This window comes from Suillus discolor, assembly GCF_016758755.1.
Source record: "Suillus discolor strain FC423 chromosome Unknown F5147scaffold_18, whole genome shotgun sequence".
NCBI classification, from domain to species: Eukaryota; Fungi; Basidiomycota; class Agaricomycetes; order Boletales; family Suillaceae; genus Suillus; species Suillus discolor.
This window is the reverse complement of record NW_024541265.1, coordinates 115,459-137,936: the sequence shown is the minus strand read 5'-3', so window position 1 is coordinate 137,936 and position 22,478 is coordinate 115,459. Positions and strand designations below refer to the sequence as shown.

The 22,478-nt window shown below is 49.2% G+C and overlaps 9 protein-coding genes across 9 annotated transcripts; 7 read left to right on the top strand and 2 right to left on the bottom strand.

The window, feature by feature from the left end:
• The first annotated feature begins 25 nt into the window (after positions 1 to 25).
• F5147DRAFT_98816 (cytochrome P450) lies at positions 26 to 2,731 on the top strand. Its single transcript, XM_041444516.1, has 12 exons — positions 26 to 542; positions 594 to 723; positions 778 to 966; positions 1,023 to 1,174; positions 1,227 to 1,342; positions 1,390 to 1,513; positions 1,570 to 1,583; positions 1,635 to 1,824; positions 1,875 to 1,931; positions 1,981 to 2,005; positions 2,052 to 2,318; positions 2,374 to 2,731. The coding sequence occupies exons 1-12, from the start codon at positions 329 to 331 to the stop codon at positions 2,462 to 2,464; spliced, it is 1,569 nt and encodes a 522-aa protein (XP_041294536.1). The 5' UTR covers positions 26 to 328; the 3' UTR covers positions 2,465 to 2,731.
• An 813-nt stretch (positions 2,732 to 3,544) lies between these two features.
• Positions 3,545 to 5,105, top strand: F5147DRAFT_771909 (uncharacterized protein; the record flags this gene model as incomplete). The annotated part of the gene is made up of 2 exons (XM_041441296.1): positions 3,545 to 3,748; positions 3,804 to 5,105. The coding sequence occupies 2 exons, from the start codon at positions 3,545 to 3,547 to the stop codon at positions 5,103 to 5,105; spliced, it is 1,506 nt and encodes a 501-aa protein (XP_041294535.1).
• Positions 5,106 to 5,485: 380 nt separating this feature from the next.
• F5147DRAFT_573947 (phosphatase 2C-like domain-containing protein) lies at positions 5,486 to 6,867 on the bottom strand (the record flags this gene model as incomplete). The annotated part of the gene is made up of 4 exons (XM_041431188.1): positions 5,486 to 5,665; positions 5,725 to 6,477; positions 6,531 to 6,728; positions 6,790 to 6,867. The coding sequence occupies 4 exons, from the start codon at positions 6,865 to 6,867 to the stop codon at positions 5,486 to 5,488; spliced, it is 1,209 nt and encodes a 402-aa protein (XP_041294534.1).
• A 771-nt stretch (positions 6,868 to 7,638) lies between these two features.
• On the top strand, positions 7,639 to 9,750 carry F5147DRAFT_686631 (uncharacterized protein). Its single transcript, XM_041436774.1, has 8 exons — positions 7,639 to 7,924; positions 7,978 to 8,257; positions 8,318 to 8,499; positions 8,556 to 8,833; positions 8,894 to 9,040; positions 9,099 to 9,224; positions 9,407 to 9,520; positions 9,578 to 9,750. Exons 1-8 carry the CDS (start codon positions 7,825 to 7,827, stop codon positions 9,623 to 9,625), a joined length of 1,275 nt encoding a protein of 424 aa, XP_041294533.1. The 5' UTR covers positions 7,639 to 7,824; the 3' UTR covers positions 9,626 to 9,750.
• On the bottom strand, positions 9,566 to 13,199 carry F5147DRAFT_98682 (uncharacterized protein). The gene is made up of 15 exons (XM_041444515.1): positions 12,748 to 13,199; positions 12,565 to 12,659; positions 12,481 to 12,511; positions 12,183 to 12,428; positions 11,963 to 12,132; positions 11,848 to 11,911; positions 11,755 to 11,795; positions 11,473 to 11,705; positions 11,267 to 11,419; positions 11,168 to 11,213; positions 10,976 to 11,115; positions 10,806 to 10,925; positions 10,560 to 10,758; positions 10,340 to 10,504; positions 9,566 to 10,288 (listed from the first exon to the last, which is right to left on the bottom strand). The coding sequence occupies exons 1-15, from the start codon at positions 12,985 to 12,987 to the stop codon at positions 9,928 to 9,930; spliced, it is 2,304 nt and encodes a 767-aa protein (XP_041294532.1). The 5' UTR covers positions 12,988 to 13,199; the 3' UTR covers positions 9,566 to 9,927.
• Positions 13,200 to 15,879: 2,680 nt separating this feature from the next.
• F5147DRAFT_771905 (uncharacterized protein) lies at positions 15,880 to 17,284 on the top strand (the record flags this gene model as incomplete). Its single annotated transcript, XM_041441295.1, has 2 exons — positions 15,880 to 16,501; positions 16,557 to 17,284. The coding sequence occupies 2 exons, from the start codon at positions 15,880 to 15,882 to the stop codon at positions 17,282 to 17,284; spliced, it is 1,350 nt and encodes a 449-aa protein (XP_041294531.1).
• A 151-nt stretch (positions 17,285 to 17,435) lies between these two features.
• On the top strand, positions 17,436 to 20,012 carry F5147DRAFT_793847 (succinate dehydrogenase; the record flags this gene model as incomplete). Its single annotated transcript, XM_041443129.1, has 13 exons — positions 17,436 to 17,569; positions 17,624 to 17,679; positions 17,744 to 17,855; positions 17,912 to 17,935; positions 17,988 to 18,029; positions 18,089 to 18,166; positions 18,217 to 18,688; positions 18,739 to 19,038; positions 19,087 to 19,136; positions 19,188 to 19,492; positions 19,545 to 19,643; positions 19,695 to 19,812; positions 19,863 to 20,012. The coding sequence occupies exons 1-13, from the start codon at positions 17,441 to 17,443 to the stop codon at positions 20,010 to 20,012; spliced, it is 1,935 nt and encodes a 644-aa protein (XP_041294530.1). The 5' UTR covers positions 17,436 to 17,440.
• Positions 20,013 to 20,169: 157 nt separating this feature from the next.
• On the top strand, positions 20,170 to 21,562 carry F5147DRAFT_98620 (uncharacterized protein). Its single transcript, XM_041444513.1, has 2 exons — positions 20,170 to 21,290; positions 21,346 to 21,562. Exons 1-2 carry the CDS (start codon positions 20,326 to 20,328, stop codon positions 21,479 to 21,481), a joined length of 1,101 nt encoding a protein of 366 aa, XP_041294529.1. The 5' UTR covers positions 20,170 to 20,325; the 3' UTR covers positions 21,482 to 21,562.
• On the top strand, positions 21,216 to 22,337 carry F5147DRAFT_686609 (uncharacterized protein). Its single transcript, XM_041436773.1, has 2 exons — positions 21,216 to 21,781; positions 21,843 to 22,337. The coding sequence occupies exons 1-2, from the start codon at positions 21,644 to 21,646 to the stop codon at positions 22,113 to 22,115; spliced, it is 411 nt and encodes a 136-aa protein (XP_041294528.1). The 5' UTR covers positions 21,216 to 21,643; the 3' UTR covers positions 22,116 to 22,337.
• Positions 22,338 to 22,478: the final 141 nt, after the last annotated feature.

The window sequence follows — 22,478 nt, the reverse complement described above, 5'->3', positions numbered from 1 at the left end:
AGACGCGGGTACTGTCACGCGTTACCAATGTCATCTTATGTCGCGCGCTCGCTTAGTAAGCACTTGTTCGACTTTGCTCACTCGCGAGCTCGCTAGCTAAGTCAAACGGCACCGTGATCGACTCTACTTTAGATTGCTAACAGAACAGAGTGCTACGCCTTCTTATTGAGTGTTATCACCCTCATGATGGTATTCTTGCTCCGTCTGCGTCGAGGCTCATACATCAGGCGTTCCGTCAAATTGAATGCTCGTTTAAGGTAATTGTATTGCACCTTCTGAATATAGAAGACCCCAAAACTCCACGTACCAACTGCAGCGCTCACTTGCTATGTTAGACCTTCTCACGAGTCACAGTGCGCTTGGATTAGTTTCTGCCGCCTTTGCAATCAGCTTGGTACTCAGAAGTTACTTTGCCAAACCGAAGCTGCCTCACAGTGGTAAATTACCACCTGGTCCAGCTTTACTCCCAATCCTAGGTAGTGCACTGGCAGTTGATGTGACCGCCCCTTGGCTAACCTACAAGGCATGGGGCAATCAATACGGTAAGTTGTCCCCTAGAATGCAGATCACCATTAGTGATCAATGTTTCCCAGGTGACGTGGTATATACTCGACTTTTTGGTCAGGACAATATCATTATCAACTCTGAGCGGGTTGCAAGAGACCTCCTTGATCATCGCTCACAGAATTACTCCGACCGACCAGAGATCGCAACCAATGAATTGTATGAATTAGTCGAATTCTCCAGTATTCTTGTTAATTAGCCATGAATTCTTAGATTTGGCATCGATTATACTACCGCCTTTATGCGATATGGTAGTAGATGGCGCCTTCAGCGGAAAATTCTACAGCAGTCCTTCCGACAAGCCGCAGTCCCCACTTTTCAGCCCATGCAAATAGCTAAAAGCCATGACCTTTTATTAAACCTCCTCGAGGATCCTTTGAACTACCAGGAACATCTTGAAGCGTGGGTAGATTTTATGTCCATCTACCGGGTACCTTGGTATTGAAACAGTTCTTCAGCCATTCAGGTTCAGTCATTTTGTCCGCCGTGTATTCGTATGATGCAGCACGACGTCATGACTACATGATTGAGCGCGGAACCATGGCTCTGGAGCTCATGCTGAAAGAGTTGAGACCGGAGGTAGCTGCCGTTTTTAGTGCTTATCCTTTTCGTATGCTCGGTCGTTCATCATATACAGCAATTTCTTACCGTTTGATTTGCAGTTCTCCGCCTCCCCTCTTGGCTGCCTGGTATGCGTCTCAAGAGAATTTCACCTTTAGCCAAGGAATTGGCCGTGGAAAACTTGGAAAGGCCATTTGCGCACACAGAGCGTAGTCTGGTGAATGCAACATTTTATGCGATTATTTTTTCTCAAGTTCTTTTCAGGCTATGGGGTCCGTTTCTCATTGCATGGTCGCTACACATTTGAGGGAGCTTGATGATGGCCGCCACGGCGATTCTGCCTGGCAGAAGAAAGCAATACAGGAATCCACAGCAACCGCTTCTGGGGGTGAGCAAATGTGTTTCAGTGTAAATTTGTGAGGCTGAATGAGATCGTCTCGCCAGCTGGCACTGAGACGGTAAGCCGAAAGCGGCAGCCAGTGATTCGGTCCAATGCTGACAAGTACTAGACAGCCGCTGTGTTGATGAATTTCGTGCTGGTGATGATTCTCCACCCAGATGTACAACAGAAAGCGCAAAAACTTGTTGATAGTGTGGTTGGCCAAAAGAGACTGCCCACATTCCACGATCGTCCATCCTTGCCCTACATTGACGCCATTTTACGGGAGTGCTTGCGGTGGCACCCAGTTTTCCCTCTTGGTGCGTCGCACACTTCAGCACAACGGAATTGGATTATTGATCTATTACAGCGATCATGCATGCTGCTGTCGAAAGCGATATTTACGAAGGTTATTACATACCCAAAGGTGTGCGAGGTTCTTCTCATCCTGGAGTCCACGTTCATTCGCAGTACAGGTGCTACAGTCACCCCGAATGTTTGGTACGAAGATCGATTATTTTGTGGTTTGTAACTCAATGTTTCTCAGGGCAATGTGCCACAACGAAGATAAATACGCGAATGCGTACGAATTCAATCCTGACCGTTTCCTGAACCCAGATGGCACTCTGACAGACGATACTGTGAGTTTCGTGTGGGGATTTGGGCGACGGATATGCCCTGGTCGTCATCTCGCCGAAGCTTCTATATGGTCTGCCATCGTCTGTATGCTTGCAGTTTTCAATTTTTCCAGGGCCAAAGACGAGACTGGTAAAGAGATTGAGATCGAGCCACGCTGGAATCCAGGGCTTACTGTGTACGTAGGGTTTAATAGTATTTCTCTGGAGAGATGGCTTATTGATTTTTGTTAGGCGCCCTTTGCCATTCCCTTGCAGTATCACTCCGAGGAATGCGGATATGGATATCACGGCCTTGCAGCATTTGATCAGGGTATCTGTTTAATCTATATCGAATAATGATGTATTATTGGTGTAGTAGCGAGTCCTGAATTGGTGCTGATTTTTTTTCCCTCGACACCCACACCCACTCAAGTGGGACTCTCTGTCATTGTACCTGGTTATATTATGGACCCTTCGTATCATGCTTCTGTCTTTGCCACCTCCGAAACTGTATGCATTGTGATGGGTGTTGGAGTTGCTATTCGAAGTTTTCTGCTGAAGGCCAAGTATCCCATTCAATTTCTGGCCTTCGGTGTTTTCCCTTTCGCATTCTCGCTGACCCTAGCTCGTATTCTGCTCTCGATCAGTTCAAGTCTTGAAATTATTCGTCTTAATTTTAGTAATACCTCGTCTTCACCAAACTAGGAAACTCAAACGGTTTGGTTTCGCATTTTGGTGAAGACGAGTCATCTACAGCAAGTAGCGTATAGTAAGCGACGTCCACTAAAGTTTTAGTGGTTCTGTCTAAGTCATGTATTGGTTACCGACGGGTGTCCTCACACGAAGCAAGGTTGTGCCTAGGCTCTCGAGCCGGGGCACGAAAACACTTGTTTCTGAGTCGGTTTCCATGCGGAAAGATCGTAGCTAGCTATGTACAGTTTATCCTGCGCCTCGGCGTGAAAAACATGTTTGGTGTGTCTCCGTGTGCCGATTTACAAAAGTACTTCTCCCCCTGCCTTTCGGATGAAAACGGCGTCCCCCATGTGCATGAGAGTTCAGAGAGTTTAGCATTTCATGGGGTACGGTGCCGTTTTTAGCTGTTTTCGCAATGACGGCAGTCATGGCAACGTGCGTGTTTCAACCCGATAATATATTGCTCGGCTGTCTATTCCACTGGGTACCCCCCGCCCTCATATCTTTTCCTGCCAGGTTCCTCGCTGCCCACAGACCTCCGCACGTCACCGACCATGACGAGCGCGCGCTGTCTGGGGTCAAGCCTGCGGGGTTTTTTAAGTGAACTCACGTTTTGCACGCCTGTGGTAAAATGAGGCAATTGAAAACCAACTTTCTTCGTAATCTTCATATGTGCAACTTTGCAAGCTTATCCTCCCACTCAAATCTATCATATATCCATAACAGTGTCATGCACCCAGCCTTACAAAATCTCGAAATAATATGCACGATTAGCTCATACGTGAAACACAGTTCACTTCCTTCATTTGCATCCACATGCCGCGCGTTTGAGCGCCCAGCACTTAATGCACTGTGGCGGGATCTGCAATCTGTGAAGCCCGTTGTCAAATGCTTACCGCGTAACCTGTTTGGCTCTGGTCTTGAAGGAGGTGTTGTAGGTGTCCCACTTTCATATGATTGTGGACTTCAGACTAAGTTCATTTACGCAGGCATTACGAGAACCTCTTGACGATAGGATGTGGCATACTCTTGTCAAATACACGTCCCGCGTACACTCAATTACCGTACTGGATGACATGGAAGCCATCGACCTCCTCTGTGCAATCATACTATCTTGTTCTTCGGCACCTGCATCGTTGTTTCCGAACCTCCACAAATTAAAATGGCATGCCAGTGGAACCCATTGTGCTGCACAGGTCTTGCGCATGGTGTTTGTACCTTCCCTACTAGAGTTGAACATGGATATTCCTTCAGCTTCCTCTGCCTTTCTCTCGGTCCTTTCCACCCTCGGGACATCGTGTCCTCGCCTCCAGAACATGTCTTTGAACTATGGACCCTCGTTCCCCATCTTATCGTTTAAAGCTTCACCCTTCATCACGCGATCTATCTCTCAGCTCCACCATCTCCACACGTTGTCGGTATGTGACCTAGGAATCCAAGGCATCAAGCATTTGACGGAGCTGCGAGCTCTGGAGTCACTGAGCTTGAAGTTCACAGACCCGTCAGATTGGGACACAGTGGATTTATCATTCCCCGGCTTTCATAATTTGCAATCGTTGGGCCTTTCCACTGTTACAATGGAGCAAGCTTCGAGTTTTTTGAGTTCACTTCAGTTCGTCAGAACCAAAGAAATCAGGGTTGACTTCGTGCATCAGGATGAATCCACAGCGATACCCCAGTTATTCGCCATCATCCAGGAGAGATGCGATAACGACAAGCTTGAATCTATCAGCCTCCACGGAGATGATCCTGAAGACACACACACAGGACAGAGCATCTTCGCACCATTATACGCATGCCGCAATCTAACTCAATTGCTTATTGGAAGCGTCTGCTACATTTCCATGTCCAACAAGGAGCTGGGCCGGCTGGCGACAGCCTGGCCTAAGCTCCAAGTGCTCCAAATCAAATGTTATCCCTCTGATGATTCCATAATGCCGACGTTCCATGGGCTAATCACTTTACTTGGCCGCTGTCCCGCTTTGACTTCGATCACTCTTGTCATCAATGTCACCAAGTTCAACGGCATAGATCTCAAGAGTCCCGGCGGTGGATGTCGCAATGAGCGTCTCAAATTCCTCGCCCTCGGAAATTCACCCATTAAGGTCCCCGTGAACGTGGCTCTCATCATCAGCGGCCTTTTCCCCAACTTGAAGAAGGTTGATTTTTGGGATGCATACCCGACAGTCCAGAAGAAGTCAGTGAAGCAACAGTGGGAGTTAGTCAACAGCATCATCGGTGGCTTTAGCCTCGTAGAAGAACGGAGCTTTGGAATATGGTCCGACCTCTAGTAGTACTTACAGTATGTGCGGCTGCGCGTAAACTATCGTATGGTTGTATATATAATGGGCTAAGGCGCTCATATACTGCTAGCTTTCTCTTGTTTATAATACGAACTTCATGATGCAAACCCCATATGCGCAGGCGATGGGCTGCGTCTCTTTGTGTTGTGTGCCAATTCACGGATATCAATCAGCTCTGACACACATCAAATCTACATTGAACGGATATTAGTAGAGTACGGGGTGCAGTCAAGATAAACGGAATGCTCGTGCGCTAAATGAAGCGATTACAAGAACCAACTAAAACAACAGCAAGACGTCGGCCACGGCAAAAATAACACTCCTCATTTGCCCCCTCCCCGCAGAACAGCAAATCAACATCCCCATACTCAAGCGAGTCCCATGGACTCTGTGGATCCCGACGCTTTAAATCGCACCACGAGGACAGTGACATTGTCATTGGTTTGTCGTTCAAGGGCATGCTTCACGAGCGTCTCTGCGGCTGCTTGTGCATCCGAAATATGCCGCACGAGATCAATCGCCCCCTGATCGCCCGTGATATCCCAAAGCTATAGGGTCACACGATAATGAATTCTTCGAAGCAAAGGCACCTAACGAGGCTACTTACCCCATCACATGCAAGGATCAGAAATTCGTCGTCGCTTCCTAACTCGGTTTCAGTCGTGTACGGGCTCCCAACGACATATTCTTTCATGCTGCTGTCTCCAAGACTGCGTGTTACCGCCAAAACACCATTCACGCGCCCACTCATAACGAATCCACCAGCATCGGTGATACGTTTCGCCTCCTGCTTATCGCTTCCCTTGTGATCGTAGGTGAGGCGCACTGCCCGGCCTGCGCGGCAGAGTACGCCGCGCGCGTCACCAGCGTTGGCAGTATATAACACGCGCCGCGAGTTGGGTGGTGCATCAATTGGAACTGTGTATGTTTGCACCGAAGTTGGAGATGTCTGGCTACGTGTAGCGGAGAATGCGGAGGGGAGTGAGGGTGAGGTTGGCGAAGAGCCGCCCAGGGATTTTAGCGCCCTGGCGAAACGGGAAGCCGAAGCAGGGGACTTGCTCTTTGCTTTCTTGCCTGTTTCCTTGGATTCATCCGTAGGTTCTGTCGGAGACTCGCTGCCACTGCGGCTCCCGCTGTCAGTAGGGGAGGGCGGGGAAAGTGGAGGCACGGGGAGAAAGGATTGCCGTCCATCTGCATCCTCAATGCGAAGAAAGGCGGTTACGACTGTACATCCTGAATGGATCTTGCCATCGGATTCTTCGCTGAGGCGAGAAATGCGTTTGTCGACATTGTGGAATGTTTCATTTAGAACGTCCGGAATAGTAGCGCTGGAGGAAATGCGGAGTCCGTCGAGGAGGTACTGCATATGATCACGCGTTTAAATCAGCACAAAGACATAGTAGCTATACGAACCTCGTGAAAATGCGCGCCACACCACTCAGCTGCGTGTTTTCCTGCATGACCGTCAAAAATAGCGAAGAATCCCTGGCCTCGCACACCAGCATAGTCGACGACGAAAGAATGGGCATCTTCCATATATCGTCGTGTGCCCACGTCCTCAGATACACCAACCTTGTAGGCACCGTTTCCTGTAGAGTGCTGATTCAAGATCTAGGTATACAATGAGTCTCCCTGATACAGTCACTAGTGTCACTGCATGAATAGTACGCACACCAAAGGTGTCGATGCCATCGGCAGTCGTAATTGATTTTGAGCGCGCATTTGGGGAGTCTGTGAAACGCAGGTTCATGGAGTTCGTGCTGCGCGTTAGTTGACCGATCTTATCGAGGACAGGTAGCTCAGTAGGGTCAACAAAAGTGTTGTGCTGGAATGATTACATACGTTAAGGCGACCGGTAAGCGATGTCGCAGGCTCCTTTACGGCAAGAATACGTTCACAAATATCAGATGTCATCAACGATGACAACGAATGTCACTCACCGTCGTCGGGATGGCTGATACTCGAAATTTTTATGATAAAAAGTGAAGAGGAGAGTACAGCTATTGGCTAGTCTTAAGGAACTCAACAATGAGCGCTTCAAGTTGGGCCGCGACTCGGATGATCCACTTCTCACGTGAGCATAAATCCACAATGATGCATGACTCGGATGAGTCTAAACTGTGATCATTGGTCACAAAAGTTGAATGAAATACTACAGCTACTATTCCGCAGCTAGCGCTCATCGGACAGGCAGGATCATCATTGAACAGATCACAATTGACCTTGAACCCTAGGTACCCTCACAACTATAATATTGACATAGCGCCTGCAAACTCGCACAACTCAGATTCAATCGAACTGTGCTGTCACCGGCGATCTCGATGGGTGCACGCCTCATAGAAGTTCTGCTGGAAAAATCAAAGTTCACCAGGAGACAATGTTGCTCCTGGGAACTGATTAACACGTGTCGCATCTAGTCTCCCTCAGGCCTAGACAGACTAAGTATAATAGATAATAGATGATCATGGGCAGGGTTGGCGCCGACAGTGAATCAAGTGCTTGAAGGGCACATTGTTTGATTTGGGCGCTGTGTTCATGTCATATTATAAGAGTGCAAGAAATCGACTATGATATTGGCGAGAGACGTGCTCATCGATGTTGATCAGTCGGGTATCTCCGACTGAACAAGCACTTTGTTGGGTCCTGTTAAACTGAAGCCCAATTTCATCGTCTGATCCACGCTCTCGACATCGCTCGCAGACTGTGGATGTCTCAGCAATCAGCAGTTCCAAAGCCTTCACTCCAGGGGGTTCGCACAAAAGTACGCAAAGGCCAAGTCAAAGCACAGGCAAAGCACGAGCCAGCGGGTGAGACTAGCAAGTTCCGATCAATCTATCATGCTACTCATGTCGACATCTAGCCTTTAGAGACCAACTCTACAAACATCTTGAAACAGTTCCAGAGAACGATTTCGAGGGATTCAGCGCTAAACTTGTACAGGCTGGTGGGACGCTCGAGTATCTTAAGTATGCCGACGCCTTGTTTGAGATCCTCCTCGTCGGCGGGCTCATCCAGCCGGGTGGGTCATATCTCGATGATGGCGCGCCCATGTCGCCATTCTCTATTTTCAACGCACGCAATCCGCCCGACATCGAAGAGTTGAAGAAGTATGTCGATGTGTTTAACAAATTGAATCGAAGGTGCATGCGATTGTGGTCCCGCGTAATATATTGTGCATGCGGTGTTAATCTTGATTGTAGGTTCAAATATCTTCAGAAACCATTCGAGGAGCAAAGTCTCCCCACTCTCCTGCAGTACATCGGCCGTTGGTCATCCGAGCAACGCGACAAGCTCGCCATGACACTTGGTCTCCTTCTTTCGCAGGGCCTCGTGACCGCAGCTTGTTTGCAGAGTCTAACCAAGGATCACCTCGTCAAGAACGGTAAGCTCACGCACTACACCATGCTGGACTGCAAAAATCTCATCGGCTGTCTGTAGACCAGTCCATCAATATCCTTGCGCTGGTCTTTAGCGCATACCTCACCGACCAGTCGATCGATCACCTTGCCGCGACCCTCAAACGCGGCAATATCAAAGATCTACTCCTCTTCTTCCCTCCTAACAAGAGGGACGCTAAAGTTCTTGATGCTTTCTTCCGGGAGAAAAACCTCCCTACCGTGGCCGACTGGTACACGAAGAAGCAATATGCGATCGCGAAAGACGCAATCATGAAGGAATTAAAGGAGGTGGTAGAACGCAGCGATGATAGTGAATCAGTGCGTCATCTTTACGCATGTATCACCCGTTTCGAGTCATACAACTCATGATTCACATAGATCATATCTGCAATCCAGAGTAAACTAGAGGAGCAGCGGCTCCCTGAGGCGGAGCTTATACAGAGCATCTGGCAGGGCCTCATGGCTTCCGTAGACTGGAGTGCACGCCCTGACCAGATAGAAGGCCTCGCACTACGTGAGGTCGGGGTGAGTGATCCGGTTCTCCTATCGTTGAACCTTCCATTGATATCATTTCCGTCTGTAGAAATTTGCCCCAGTTCTCGTGGCCTTCTGTAAAGGCCCCAAAACCCAGGTCGCTTTGATCAATATCGTACAGGTCTACTGTTATGACGACACACGTGTTATGAAAGCCTTCCCACAGATCTTGAAGGTGTGTTTCGAGTCTTACTGCTTTCGTTCGTCTGTCACCGGTCCTTTGGGATGTGACGTTGCACCCGTGATGTCGACCTATTCGGCAGTAGGCACCAGATCCTATCGCTTGTATCCCACCCCTTTTCCAAGTCTGTTTAGATATGGTGCAGTAATAAATTTATAACTTACTAATTCGCACAGGTTTTGTACAATAAGGACTGCGTTTCTGACCAGGCGATCATTTACTGGCACCAAAAGGGGTCTAAGCCGCAAGGAAGACAACACTTCCTGAAGGCCACCGAGGGCCTGGTCAAGGTTTGTCAACAAATTTCCCCTTCCGTCTTATCACGCACCAAACTGGTTCTTTGACAGTTCCTTCAGGAGCAGGAAGAAAGCGAAGAAGACGAAGACGAAGAGTAAATTATAGGCTGATACGCTCTCCAATTAGATGTGTATTTCCGTGTTGCTATTCCCTGTATGTGCACACAGTGTAGGACAATTCACATTCGCAATGTATGTTTGTTCAGCACGTGATACACATTAAATCGTAGGATATCATTAGCAATACTGATGCAAGAAAAAAGCATGAGCAGGCAAGAGCGGGACACAAACGAACAAAGCGAGCAAGGAAAACCAATAGAGACAGAATACCAGACAAAAATAATGCATATCACCAGCCCTCAGCGCGCGGAATCGTCGCTGCCATATGTACAATCACGTCCTCACCATGCCCCTGGCATCGACGCAAAGTCTCCACTCCAGCCATGCATGCCATTTACATCCATAAAGATTCCATCGCTCCCGTTGACAGGTAGCCCCAGGTCCGTCAGGTTCTTCTCCTGCAACCACATAGGTATCGCACTCGGGCTGAACGTGGCACGCTCGCTCGGCCATGCGAAACCCAGTTCCTCCATTGTGAAAGGCGCAGATCCCGATGGATCAATGTAAGGCCCTGGGCCGTGTGTAACAATCCCATCATTCAAGGTCTGTGGGGGCATGGTGGTCATAGGTGGGTTCAGCCCTGCAATCATCCCAACTTTGCGCCGGAGATTGGCAAGCATTATACGTAGCGTTAGGGCGTAGCTAGAAGCGGTGATTAATTTAAAAAAAAAAGAAAGAACAGGGGAACCGCACCGTTCGGCTGCAACATCGGAGAGAAGCTGTGCAAGCTGCTCGACTTGCGCTGTGATCGCGGTAAGGTCAAGCTCTGCAGGAAACAAGTTTGCCATCTTGAGTAGGAAGAGACCAGAAAATGCTGCCGTTACGAGACTGTCGTGGACTGCATATCTCAAGGCCGCTCTGTGATCATCGCGATTATCATCTAAGCGAAGCACCGATCAAAACAAAAACTGACCGGTATTCAGCAGAGTTGAGGAAGATAGAAAGGCAGTTAAAAGCCGCATCCTTCGCCTGGAACGCAAGTTCACGTTGCTCAAAAGGCATCTTATCCCACGATACACCTCGAAGAGCTACGCAGACGAGCCAGAGTTTGGCGTAGTGTAATTCTCCGACGAGTATTTTTCTCGGAAGAGAATTCTCGTCCATTGTCTGGCCTGCGTAGGCGATCAGGAACGTAGAGAGGACAAAGTCAACTACGAACGATGAAGATTGTCACAGTCCTGCCACCACTTGTCGAGTGCAACATTTGCACGCCGAATAAAGGCGAGCGTATTATGATTAACCTGCCCATTGAGGGGCGCGAGAGTTTCGTAAATCTGGGCTACAAATAACGAATGAGGTATTAATATCTCCTCGTGAATTTTTCCTTACTTTTTTGAGCGATGAGCTCCACTTGCGAGATAAGCCTTACATCCGTTGGTGATACCATTGGATGCGACAGAAGAATACGACAGTGTCGGATGGAGCTCTCGTCTCGCAGTACAATAGGGCGACCGGTGCCAAGACTCATCCTGGAAAAGACTGTTGAGATACAAATAAAGATGCCAAAATTCTTCGACGTACTGGTGATCAAACCAGTACAGGCATAGCCAGATACGCGCCGACACGACTAGGATCGTCATTAGTTCTGGACGATAACTGGACAGTCACTCTTATGCATACCCAGGTCACGTTCCTCTTCCTCAGTGCGTTTTTTCCCTGAATCATCAGCAAGTTTCTCCAATGCTCGGTGAAGACCAAGATCTAACGCCATCCGCATTGCGTGGCCACTAGGGAGCCATCCATTTGTACTCCATGCAGCTAAAAGTAGCATCCCTATGAAACTGATCAGACATGGTGCAGCAAAACATACAAAACGAAATTCTCACCCATAACAGCTTCCTTCCTCACTACCGGGCCAAATAACGACGAACGGGAAATGCCCTGTGCTTCTTCTAGACACTTGTAGAACGTTGAGCTGAGGGGTCCATTGCCACTCCTGATTTTGCTTGCAATGGCAAGTATCGCGTCAAATGTCCACGGAGTGCGTTCCATCAGGCTCTCGAATGTGTCATAATTCGGATCGAACAAAGGTATGAAGACGTGGCAACCAGCGAAAAAACTTCGACAAGAATCAGAACGGAGCAAGACCATATCCACGAAACGCCTACATATGATAGAGCTCCCGCGCCTCACTTTCCGAGACAAGGCCCTGGACCATAGCGTTATGACCTGCGCAGAAGCCCAGTATTTCGTCAACTCACCTTCTCAATGACGTGCGGGAATGCATTCCGGGGAATAGGCTCCACCCGCGGGCGTTTTTTGACCCTGTTTTGTAAGTGATCGGTATGATCGTACACCTCACAAATACGAAACTACCTTGGTGGGGAGGCAGATGGCGCAGCAGCTGCTTCTGCGGCAGCATTTGCCAAACCTTGGAGAGCTTCAATAGGCGCGTTGAGCGAGGCACGAGGCAATGTTTCCTCCGACTCATCATCTGACGATGGTGTAGTGCTGGGCACAATTCCATAAGTTGCGTATTTGTGAGGCTAAAAGTTTATCAGAGATGTTTATAAATTGATCTCACAAGCGGACCAACCGGTGGAGCGAATCCCGGAAGTGGCGGGAATGATCTCGTTTGGGAGCGTGGCTGAGAATTTTGGCCTCCCACATGTCCGTGTGTATCATACCCGTTGCGTGACATAAATCCAGAGCCATCGCGACTGGACCCGGAAGTCATACCCCCAGTATACCCTTGTTGTTGAGTACCGTAGGCCTGGCTTTGAACCGTGGATAAGATGCGGTCCAAAGAGGATTGCATGCCAATCATCTGACTCTGCATAACCTAGAATATAATATTGTCAGATAACCTCAAAATATAGGCTTTGAGTATGTACCAGATATTGACCCTCGAGGCGAGACAAGCGCCTGTTGAGTGGTGTAAGTGATGATGGCGCAAGTTCGCCCGATCTGAAGCTTACTCGACACTGGCGCCAGTTATAGCATTTGTATTTTTCTTCTCTGGTTTCTCGAACACACAAGCAGTTCCACTCAACTGACATCGACGACAAGGAGCCTAAAGAATGTAACGCCGGGCCGGGGCGGGAGAGGCGGGCCAGTGAGCAGAGGGGGGATGATCGCAAGCGGGTTTTGAATAGACGTACCTCTCCTTCACATCTGTTTTTACCTTTCCTGCAAGCGGTACAAGCTCTTGCGCCTCTCTTGGGTATGTGTGCGGCACCTTGCGGCAGTTGTGACGAATGGGCTGTGTCTGCAGGAGATTGGCTCATGTCTTGATGATCCAAGTTGTTGTTGCTATTTTGTGCGATAAGACTGTGCGTCCTGCGCCGTTTAGATGGGATATCTGAAATGTTTGATGTTGCTGCAGATGGGGACAAGGACATGATGGGTGGCCGTAAAGCGCGCGCAATATTTCGTCACTGCCAAAGGAAGTGTACACTATAGTCTCCGCTAGTCTCCGCTAAGGTCTTCTTACGCGACTTTGGCCCAATCACTTGACCACTTCTCACTTCATCGTCTCATGTCTCGCCTCTCTCACACTCTAATGCAGTCGTCAACTTGAACGTTGACCTATTCTTGACGGATCAGTCGCGTTGTGCACACTACGCAGGGTTAGCCAACGATTTACATTCTTTTGTAATACTGTTTCATTGATACTAGTAGACGGCGGGAGGCATGACCCATACGTACTAGTACCGAATTCTGGGTTCGAAATAAATGCAGCCTTCAACCTTGCACTTTGATCGCAAATCGATTGTGCGTACAATCACCTACATGTCCGAGTCGGCCCATCGGACAACTTCAGGGTCACCAAAACACACTCCATATTGAAAGAATTTTTACTGGAACAGTCACGGCATGTCTGTTAGTCAAGTTTTTATTTATCAACAGCCGTATCCTTGTTAAAAAAGAATGCTGGAGTCAGCCCAAAGTCAGCCATCATATGATATTGTCCACTGGAACGATGTTGATCGCACATGCCTGATGATCTATAACATCTGTGCATCCCAAGCATCTGTTGATGCATTGATTTTTCCTTACAGGTACCGACAACGCCCGTTACTAGTTTCCCGCTAACATACCCAGGCTTGTGTAGTAGATGGATCCACTAGAAAGACCATAACTTTACGGCCGTTTGCAGAACGCTAGACCACTCCCCAAAAAGAAAACATAAGTCGGCAAGCTTACGATGCCTCGGCACTTGCTGTACTTAGAACGTCAGTGGTATTCCATGGATACTTTCCTGTGGAAGCTAGGAATGTTCATTTTTCCCAACTGGAAACAATAAACCTACGTCTGGGAGAGGCGATGCTGATTGCGATCCAAACGGGCAACGTGTCTCGACGTTTGTTGGACGCCCTATAACATGAGGAACCCGTGTTGAGAGCAGGTCGAGTGCCGACTTCTCAGGGGTGGCTGCGGCGCGCAGTACTGGTAAATACCATTCACTTTGGTTTCTTGGTAGATGACTGCGCCATTATCATAACGGACACCCCATTCCGGCAGAAACTGACGCAAGCTTCTTCTTCTTTGATGGACGGGAGAACTCAACGATATCTCCCCAGGAAGAGAAATCCTGAGAACATTTTGAAATTTCATTAAGCAACTGACGGAATAATAAGATCAGTGTGTAACGACCGGCGGTAAAAGCACGTCTGTAGTGACGCAGCCAGAAGTCGTCGATGGATGGATAGTTGTGGAGAACTTGTGGACTGAGCATACATTTGGAATGAGTAGATCAGCCTGGGTCTCACAACCATCATCACGCCATTATCCCTGGAGACAACCTGTAAGACACCGAACTTGAAAACGAGTCACAAAAGGTCATAAACTTAACTCGTCAGCAAGCCGTGACATCGACGAGTAGGTGTATTCCCTCGTTGAAGTGATCAAATGGTGTTGCTTCCTTTCCCATGAACAAGTGAATCTGTCCCATTGCAATAAGGCGCAATCCCCGCAAAACTGTGCACCGTGCCAAGACTTGATAAGATCCAACATGAGGATATAGTAACCTCATGTGCCTGCCCACAACCTATCGAGATTCATGAAGAGTTTTCAGTCAAGTTATGGATACTACGTTGCTACGCAGTGGTTCCAAGGACTGTACATGGCGTATAAGTTAGCAACAGCTGTTAAGGTCACAAGGATGACCTGAACATTGTCACAGTCGTTCAGTGGACTCGGACTGCCACAAATCCATTGATAGAGGACGGTTCTTTCCAGCGGATGTGGCGTGGCTCACTGTTTGCGTGGTACTTGTACGGTGAAGTCGGAAGGCTAACGGTTCGTTCCGTTCGGCAAGCCTGCCAACGCAGCGCTCTCGATCTGCTGCAGTGGCTCACCAATACAGCGGCACGCTTCAAATAGCTATTCCAACTCTGAGTTTGGAAGACCGGTCCATGCTCCGCAGCCTCGGCTGCTAATTATGTTTCATGTCGTAGGCTGCTGTGTGCGCACTCGATTGGGTAACAAGCGGTGCCCTCGGATGTGTCTCTGTTCAAGGAACAAGTCTGACCGTGAAGCACTTGCGGAAAAGAAGTCCGGCGCAGCTTTGATCCGACCTTGAAGGAAATGCTTTCAGCGAGACGTCATCTTTGAGTCTGGGATGGAGACCACACCTCAAGCTTCAAGAGGGTTGCATGTTCATACTAAGCTTGAAGAATCCGACCAATCATATGTTGAAGAATGGCGGTGCCGTTGGAGGAATCAAGATCATACTCCTACCGCCACAGCATGAACTTCAGAAAATTACTATATGATGGTTATTGAATCAGGAGACTGTCATATGGGCGTTGACCGTGTGAGACTATAACGAGCGTCCCTGTGCAGGCGCAGGTACTAGTCAACAAGGGTCGTTAAAGCGCTCATTCCGGGTTAGTCATAATTCACGGAATATGCCGCTTGTTGTCAACGCGGACTCTCATTTCCACCAAAGTTCACGTAAAAGTAGAACATTCATGTTGCAGATAACAAGTTTCACTGAGCCCGTTTTGCCGCTTCTTCGTCTCCGTCCCCCTAAGTCGGGTAAGCAAGCCCTGGAGATATGCCTCATCAAGTCCGGTGTCACTTGATGATTGGGTGAAATAGGTACCCGGTGCCTGCATGTTATCGTATATTATAAAACGCGTGGTTTCTCAATGCTGAGAACAACTAACCAGCCTCTCTTCCACCAAGACTACCAGGAGGGGGACAATGTGAGTGACCTGCTTTGTGTATGTGCATGCTTATGAAATTGGTGGATTAGGATTATAACACCCAAAGTTGAGTGTGTCGCTATGACGCAAGACCTTGCAAGACTGCCGGGGAAGACAAAGCGACTATTGTACCACATCGTGGACACACAGGCGCTGCGCCTCAACCAGGCACTAGTGACGTATGGCGTGTCGTATATCTCGTTTATTCCAAACGAGCTCCTCGAGATGATATTTGTAGAGACAGTCAAAGCAACTAAAGCAGATGAAGACTCCTCTTCTTCATGCGTCCCCACCAGTTTACGCCTCCGCCCCAGGCCTGAGCTTCTGCTTGCGAGTGTTTCACAGCATTGGAGAGCTGTGGCGCTCGGGATGCCGTTGCTTTGGACAGAGATTCGACTTTTCCTCCGGCAGAATGTAGATCTCGTCAATCTTTACTTGACCCGCTCGCAAGGACAGCTGCTTGACATGCGATTCACTGGCATTCACAGTCAGGGCTTGCCTGAGTTTGACCCAGATTGTTTGCGCATATCCTGCATTATTCTTTCTCACATTCATGTCTGTCGCCGCTTGGAAGTTCACGGGGCTTTCCCATTCCCAAAACTTCTAGATGGGTTCAAGCACATAAGGGCACCAATGCTGGAAGAACTCATCGTGCACTATCCGCTTGACATCCCGAATAGCAGACATCTCTTGTTCACCGAAGGTCTGCCTTCACTCACGTCTGTCCAACTAGGAAATTTCTCATCCCACCTCCTCAGACTTGTTATTGTCTGCAGACCGCCTTACGGCGCTCACCTTAAATGGCTTGTGGGTTTCCGGTCTTTCCCCTGAGAATTTCAGCAACCTGCTCTCTCATCTCACTTCGCTGACTCATCTCACGTTGATCGGTGAACCAGTGGATTATGTTCGCAGCAGGGATATCCCAGTCGTCGAATTACCTGTACTCCAGACAATGATCCTCAAACCCGGACCAAATATTTCCAGGACGTATATGCCTACCATCTTCCGGGCAATACGTGCCCCCGCGCTACGCGAGTTGGTATTGGATTTCCACACTGCGACCTCATCACGTGATCTCCAGTCGCTCGTGGACAAGTTGAACCGTGGAGCGCCGCCCTTCCCCTCTGTACGCCTTCTCACATTGTGTAGCAGGTCCATGGCATACGACGGGTGGCATGCCCTTGCCCATGCATTCTCAGGCATAACGACACTCTCAGTCTCCAAGTGTATCGTGAACCAGCTGATGGGCTTCCTGTCATGTGCGGGGAGACGAGATGCATTCCCGAATTTGCGGACACTTTTGTTTGATGATATGCAGTTCGAGTGGTCGTTGCTACTCCAACTATTGCAGATCAGGGAGGCGGCGGGGATGCCTGTTCGCGAGGTCAAGATGAGGGGTTTTAGGAAACATGCGCAGTCCGAACTAGTTGGGAAGTTGGTGACTTCTCTTGCTACGTACACTCCCGTTGTGATTGGTTGGACTTGAGTCACTTGATCGCGACATGTATAGGGCCTAGGCTAAATACGGGATTTGTTCAAATGGTGTGCCGTGAACGTTTTCGGCTGACGGAATTACCTACCTTTCTGTGGAAGTTGCTCATTCATTTGTAACCCTCGCTGCCGTCGACGACAGTGCACATCAATGTTTAGGAAGTCAGTATTCAAGGTGGTGCCTTCTAGGGCTTTGCTTCGTTCCCAGCGCGGGTTTTCCATTTCACTCCCCGTCAAGAGAATCGTTGCGACTAATCCGATCAAGGCAGAGGACGTCAAGGTACATCTCTCTGGCAGTTCCCATGTCTTTTCCGGCATCTTAACGGCTTTTTAGTCCTGGTCTTCAGGCAATTATCCTCTTATCGAACACGAGTACGATGCTATCGTCGTGTGAGTATTAAGTAGTGTTCCAAACTGATAAGAAATCGACAAACTTAAGAACGTGTCACTGTAGTGGTGCTGGTGGCGCGGGCCTTCGTGCTGCCTTCGGTCTTGCGGAAGCTGGCTTCAACACGGCTTGCATCACCAAGCTATTCCCAACACGGAGCCACACTGTCGCAGCACAGGTATGTTGCAGCGATGTTCAGCAGTGTCTGACATGCTTATATATCACGTTTCCAAGGGTGGTATCAATGCTGCTTTAGGTGTACGTACACCTTGAGTTCTTTACGGTCTTCTCACTGATGAGTTTCCTATAGAATATAACAGAAGACGACTGGCGATGGCACATGTATGACACGGTTTGTGTCCTTTGATGTGTTATGCTCCCCAGTCATGTAATTGAGCTGATTTTCCACAGGTTAAAGGCTCGGACTGGCTTGGTGACCAGGATGCTATTCATTATATGTGTCGCGAAGCTCCCGGGTCAGTTATTGAGGTAGGGTTAGATCTCACATATCTGTTTGTTCGACTTATATCCGTTTCTAGCTTGAACGTTATGGCGTTCCATTCTCTCGTACTAGGGATGGGAAGATATACCAACGTGCCATTGGCGGTCATTCTTTGAATTATGGCAAAGACGGTCAAGCATACCGCTGTGCTGCGGCTGCCGATCGTACCGGTCATGCCCTCCTCCACGCCCTTTACGGCCAGTCGCTTCGACACAATACAAGGTTCTTCATTGAATACTTTGCCCTGGACTTGATTATGCAGGATGGCGAATGTGTTGGAGTCATCGCGCTCAACATGGAGGACGGTACGCTCCACCGATTCAGAGCTCACAAAACAATCCTCGCGACAGGGGGTTACGGTCGTGCGTATTTCAGCTGCACGAGTGCACACACTTGTTCGGGCGATGGTAATGCAATGGTCGCTCGTGCTGGGCTTCCTTTGCAGGATCTGGAGTTTGTTCAGTTCCACCCGACTGGTATCTATGGCGCTGGCTGCCTTATTTCTGAGGGTCATTTCTTCTATGAGATATCCGTCTTCTCGTGGCTGAACCTGCATTAGGTTGTCGCGGCGAGGGAGGCTACCTCTTGAACTCCGAGGGTGAACGTTTCATGGAGCGTTATGCACCCGTTGCCAAGGATCTTGCTTCCCGTGATGTCGTATCTCGTTCGATGACGATTGAGATTCGTGAAGGACGTGGTGTTGGACCTCAGAAGGACCACATACACCTTCAGCTCAGCCATTTACCCCCTGAAATTCTCCACGAGAGGTTACCCGGTATATCCGAGACTGCTGCTATTTTTTCCGGAGTCGATGTCTCAAAGGAGCCTATTCCAGTGTTACCTACTGTCCATTACAACAGTTAATGTCTCCACTGTGCTGTCCAGACTTTAGCTGACTTTCGGACAGTGGGTGGTATCCCCACCCGATATACTGGCGAGGTGCTGACTGTTGATGAGGTGAGCTTGTGCTAGTCGTGCTTGTCGCGTCCGCTCACAAACCATGGTCAGAATGGCAAGGACAAGATTGTCCCTGGTCTGTATGCAGCCGGTGAGGCTGCGTGTGTGTCGGTTCACGGCGCGAACCGTCTTGGCGCAAACTCCCTCTTGGATCTCGTCGTCTTCGGTCGCGCGTGTGCTCGTCATATCATGGAGAACTTGACTCCCGGAAAGCCTCATAAGGCTATTCCTGAGGAAGCTGGCTTCGAGTCTGTTGAGTTCTTGGACCGAATCAGAAATGCAAATGGCCCAAAGCCTACTGCCAATATAAGGCTGGAGATGCAAAAAGCCATGCAATCTAATGCCGCTCTTTTCCGGTGTGTTCTGCCATTTTCATGCAACCAACAACGAAAATGATGATCCACGTAGCACACAGCAGAGTCTCGACGAAGGCGTTCAGAAGATCCGTCAGATATACAAATCGTTTGACAATATTGGTATCAAGGATAGAAGCATGATTTGGAACTCGTACAGTCGTTATTTATTTTTTCTGAATCCTCGCTCACGTCAGTATCTTAGTGATCTTGTCGAGACTCTTGAGCTGCGCAACCTTTTACAATGTGCAGTCCAAACTATGACGGCAGCTGCAGCTCGTAAGGAGTCCCGAGGTGCTCACGCTCGTGAGGACTACCCTGAGGTTGGTATTTTTATATCATTGCAGTGGATCCGCTTAACCTGTATCTGTAGCGTGATGATGACAACTGGATGAAGCATACTCTTACGTGGCAGGATGATATCAACTTGCCCGACGTCACTGTCAAGTACCGCGGTGTCATTGACAAGACTCTGGATGAAAATGAATGCAAGGCAATCCCACCATTTAAACGTACATACTGAACCGAGTGGTATATGACTCATCGATGCCTCCGCCGACGGTGCCAGGGATCTGAGAATCTAGATGCAAGTAGTATCATTGGCACTCAGGCCCAGGGGGCTGCGCGTTATGATCAGGTGACGACTGCGCAGTTTATTTGTATTTGTGGCTGTGTTTATAGTTTTGTCTACGTGTTCTGTGTACGTGTACTTTCTCTTCATGGCCACGTCGTCCTGCACTCGATTTTCCTAGCATTGACTCTAGCACTCTTTTTAACGATATATACGACCAAAGACTCCTAAGTGCCTTCGCCTAGTTGACTGCATACGTGGAACCATGTCACCACCACACTCAACAAATTTCGTCGACCCATCCAGTCTTTCTCTTCCTTCCTCTTCCTTCCTCAAGCGTCCTGCATCTCCCTCATCATCTCATGCAGACTCTCCTGATGTATCTATACAGGAGCCCCCACGTAAGCGCCCTCGCTCAGCCGTAACACCGGAAGAGCGCAAAGAGGCCCGTGCACACCGCAACCGCATAGCGGCACAAAACTCTCGTGACCGCAGAAAAGCTCAATATTCCTTTCTCGAGCGTAGAGTCAATGAACTCGAGGAAGAGAATAGACGTCTTCGCGCTGGTGTCCCCATCACCATCCCTGCTTCACCCTCGGCCAGCTCCACCTCAGAGTCCGAGGTTGTTACCATTGAGCAGGAGCGCAAGCGAAAACGTGCCGAGGAACAACGAGAACGCGAAAATTTCGAGTTGCGCGAACGCATTCGAACGCTAGAGATGGGTTATGAGGCAGTGTTGCGGACCTTGGCAACCCAAGGCGCCAACCCGCCTGCTCTCCACGAGACTTCAAGCTCGACTCCAATCCTCTCATCCGCTTGCGCACCATCACCTGCGTCGCCAAAATCTCCTTCAACAGCAGACTCTGCATCTCCAACCCCCTCATCACCCAAATCGACATCCCTAGCAACCCTTTCTTACCCACTTTCTCCTGCACCAACGCATTCTACGCTCACGGACAGCCCCATGCTGTTTTTGGGTGACTCATTCGACTTCCCACCCAGTCCCGCATTTACTCTTTCAGATCTCACGCCATCCGACTCGCCAGCACCTGTTGACACACCACAGGAAACTCTCGACCTCTCCTTGATTACACATACTCCCACTCGCCACCTAGCACGGGTGGCGACCACTACCGTTCACGCGGCAGTGTCCCTGCAGCGGGTGGGCAGCATACGTCTAATCACAGGACCGACGAGGGCATCCAGATGTACAACAGTGCTGCGATCGAGGTCAGTTACCTATCACTCCTAAACATATAATCAAACTCATACTGTTTTGTCTTAGCCTGAAGATGAGGCAGCCACAGACGCAGCCCTTACGCGCCTGTTCGCAGAGATCCTCGCGTCGCCGCCGACTGGCACTTGCGCTCTTCCAGGCACTTGCCCTTCGGCAGAAGACGCGAACAACACGCAGGTGCTGAGTGAGCCCACTTCGATGGAGGAGGCCGGCCTAGGGCTGGTTACGAGTGGGATTAACACAGCTAACTGGGCGGAACAAGTCAGTGTAGAGATGGGAATAGAAAGACTGCTAGAGATGCTGCCGAGTACGCAGGACATCGCTATGGACTCGAACACTACCTTCGATGTTGACGCCGACTTCTCGGATGCGCTGGTGTGGGACGAGATTAGCGTCTACTGATCTGATGAACCTCTCTAGACTACCCTTCATCAAGCACTCGATCAACATCATCGGTTTCCGCGACATATCTATCATTGTTATTGTCTTTCGCATCCATCTCATCACTCATCGGACTCGTCATCATCATTTTCGTTCCCATAAAGCTGTCTATGTTCTATCTATCTCCTACTCTACCTTGCTTTATTTTGGCTCCTCCTGGTCTCCTCGCCTTCGTCTTTTTTTTTGTATTTGGCATCACTCGCTTTTGTCACGCACCCACACTTACCTACGCCTACACCTACATCCGGCTTATTCGTTCCAACCCCTTTTCCCCTGTTCCGCCCCCTCTCTCCCACAAACTCCTTTTGTCTCTGGCACTTCTTCCTCGACGCTGTCTCCCACCATACGTTCTACTTGTTTCTCGCCCTAGGGTTTGATGAAATCGAGTGAGCTTGTGTGTGGTGAGCGCTTGAGTGCGGTTGTGAACTGAGACTTGGGCTGCTTTGTGGATAGGATTGGGTCTCCATCCTTCTCCGTAGGGTGTTAGGTTTTTACTCTTTGGTTGTAGTGTATGTGGTCGCGATGAATGCAGATCGATGTTTATTGTTCCTGTTGTGTGCAAATTTTGACTGAACGTTGGCACGCCGGCTACCAGCCTTCAAATTTCTGGTATTAGCCTAATCTAGCAAGAATGGATGTTCCCACTAAGAAACTCATGGAAAATCGGTTCCCTATGGTCTCAGGATGCGCAGCTGCATGTTTGATTGACAGCACCACAATACACCGCGCGCCGTTCACCG

Excerpts from the sequence above, each read along its gene's own strand:
- F5147DRAFT_686631 (XM_041436774.1), top strand. The coding sequence starts at position 7,825 with ATGTCTCAGCAATCAGCAGTTCCAAAGCCTTCACTCCAGGGGGTTCGC. Across the intron at positions 8,500-8,555 it reads GGATCACCTCGTCAAGAACG|ACCAGTCCATCAATATCCTT; the intron begins GTAAGCTCACGC and ends GGCTGTCTGTAG. Across the intron at positions 9,041-9,098 it reads TCGCACTACGTGAGGTCGGG|AAATTTGCCCCAGTTCTCGT; the intron begins GTGAGTGATCCG and ends TTCCGTCTGTAG.
- F5147DRAFT_98816 (XM_041444516.1), top strand. The coding sequence starts at position 329 with ATGTTAGACCTTCTCACGAGTCACAGTGCGCTTGGATTAGTTTCTGCC. Across the intron at positions 1,175-1,226 it reads TTTTAGTGCTTATCCTTTTC|TTCTCCGCCTCCCCTCTTGG; the intron begins GTATGCTCGGTC and ends TTTGATTTGCAG. Across the intron at positions 1,825-1,874 it reads GCACCCAGTTTTCCCTCTTG|CGATCATGCATGCTGCTGTC; the intron begins GTGCGTCGCACA and ends GATCTATTACAG.
- F5147DRAFT_98682 (XM_041444515.1), bottom strand. The coding sequence starts at position 12,987 with ATGTCCTTGTCCCCATCTGCAGCAACATCAAACATTTCAGATATCCCA. Across the intron at positions 12,133-12,182 it reads TTCCGGGATTCGCTCCACCG|CCTCACAAATACGCAACTTA; the intron begins GTTGGTCCGCTT and ends ATAAACTTTTAG. Across the intron at positions 10,289-10,339 it reads TCCGATGTTGCAGCCGAACG|CTACGCCCTAACGCTACGTA; the intron begins GTGCGGTTCCCC and ends CACCGCTTCTAG.
- F5147DRAFT_98620 (XM_041444513.1), top strand. The coding sequence starts at position 20,326 with ATGTCACCACCACACTCAACAAATTTCGTCGACCCATCCAGTCTTTCT. Across the intron at positions 21,291-21,345 it reads ACAACAGTGCTGCGATCGAG|CCTGAAGATGAGGCAGCCAC; the intron begins GTCAGTTACCTA and ends GTTTTGTCTTAG.
- F5147DRAFT_686609 (XM_041436773.1), top strand. The coding sequence starts at position 21,644 with ATGTTGACGCCGACTTCTCGGATGCGCTGGTGTGGGACGAGATTAGCG. Across the intron at positions 21,782-21,842 it reads ACATATCTATCATTGTTATT|CTGTCTATGTTCTATCTATC; the intron begins GTCTTTCGCATC and ends GTTCCCATAAAG.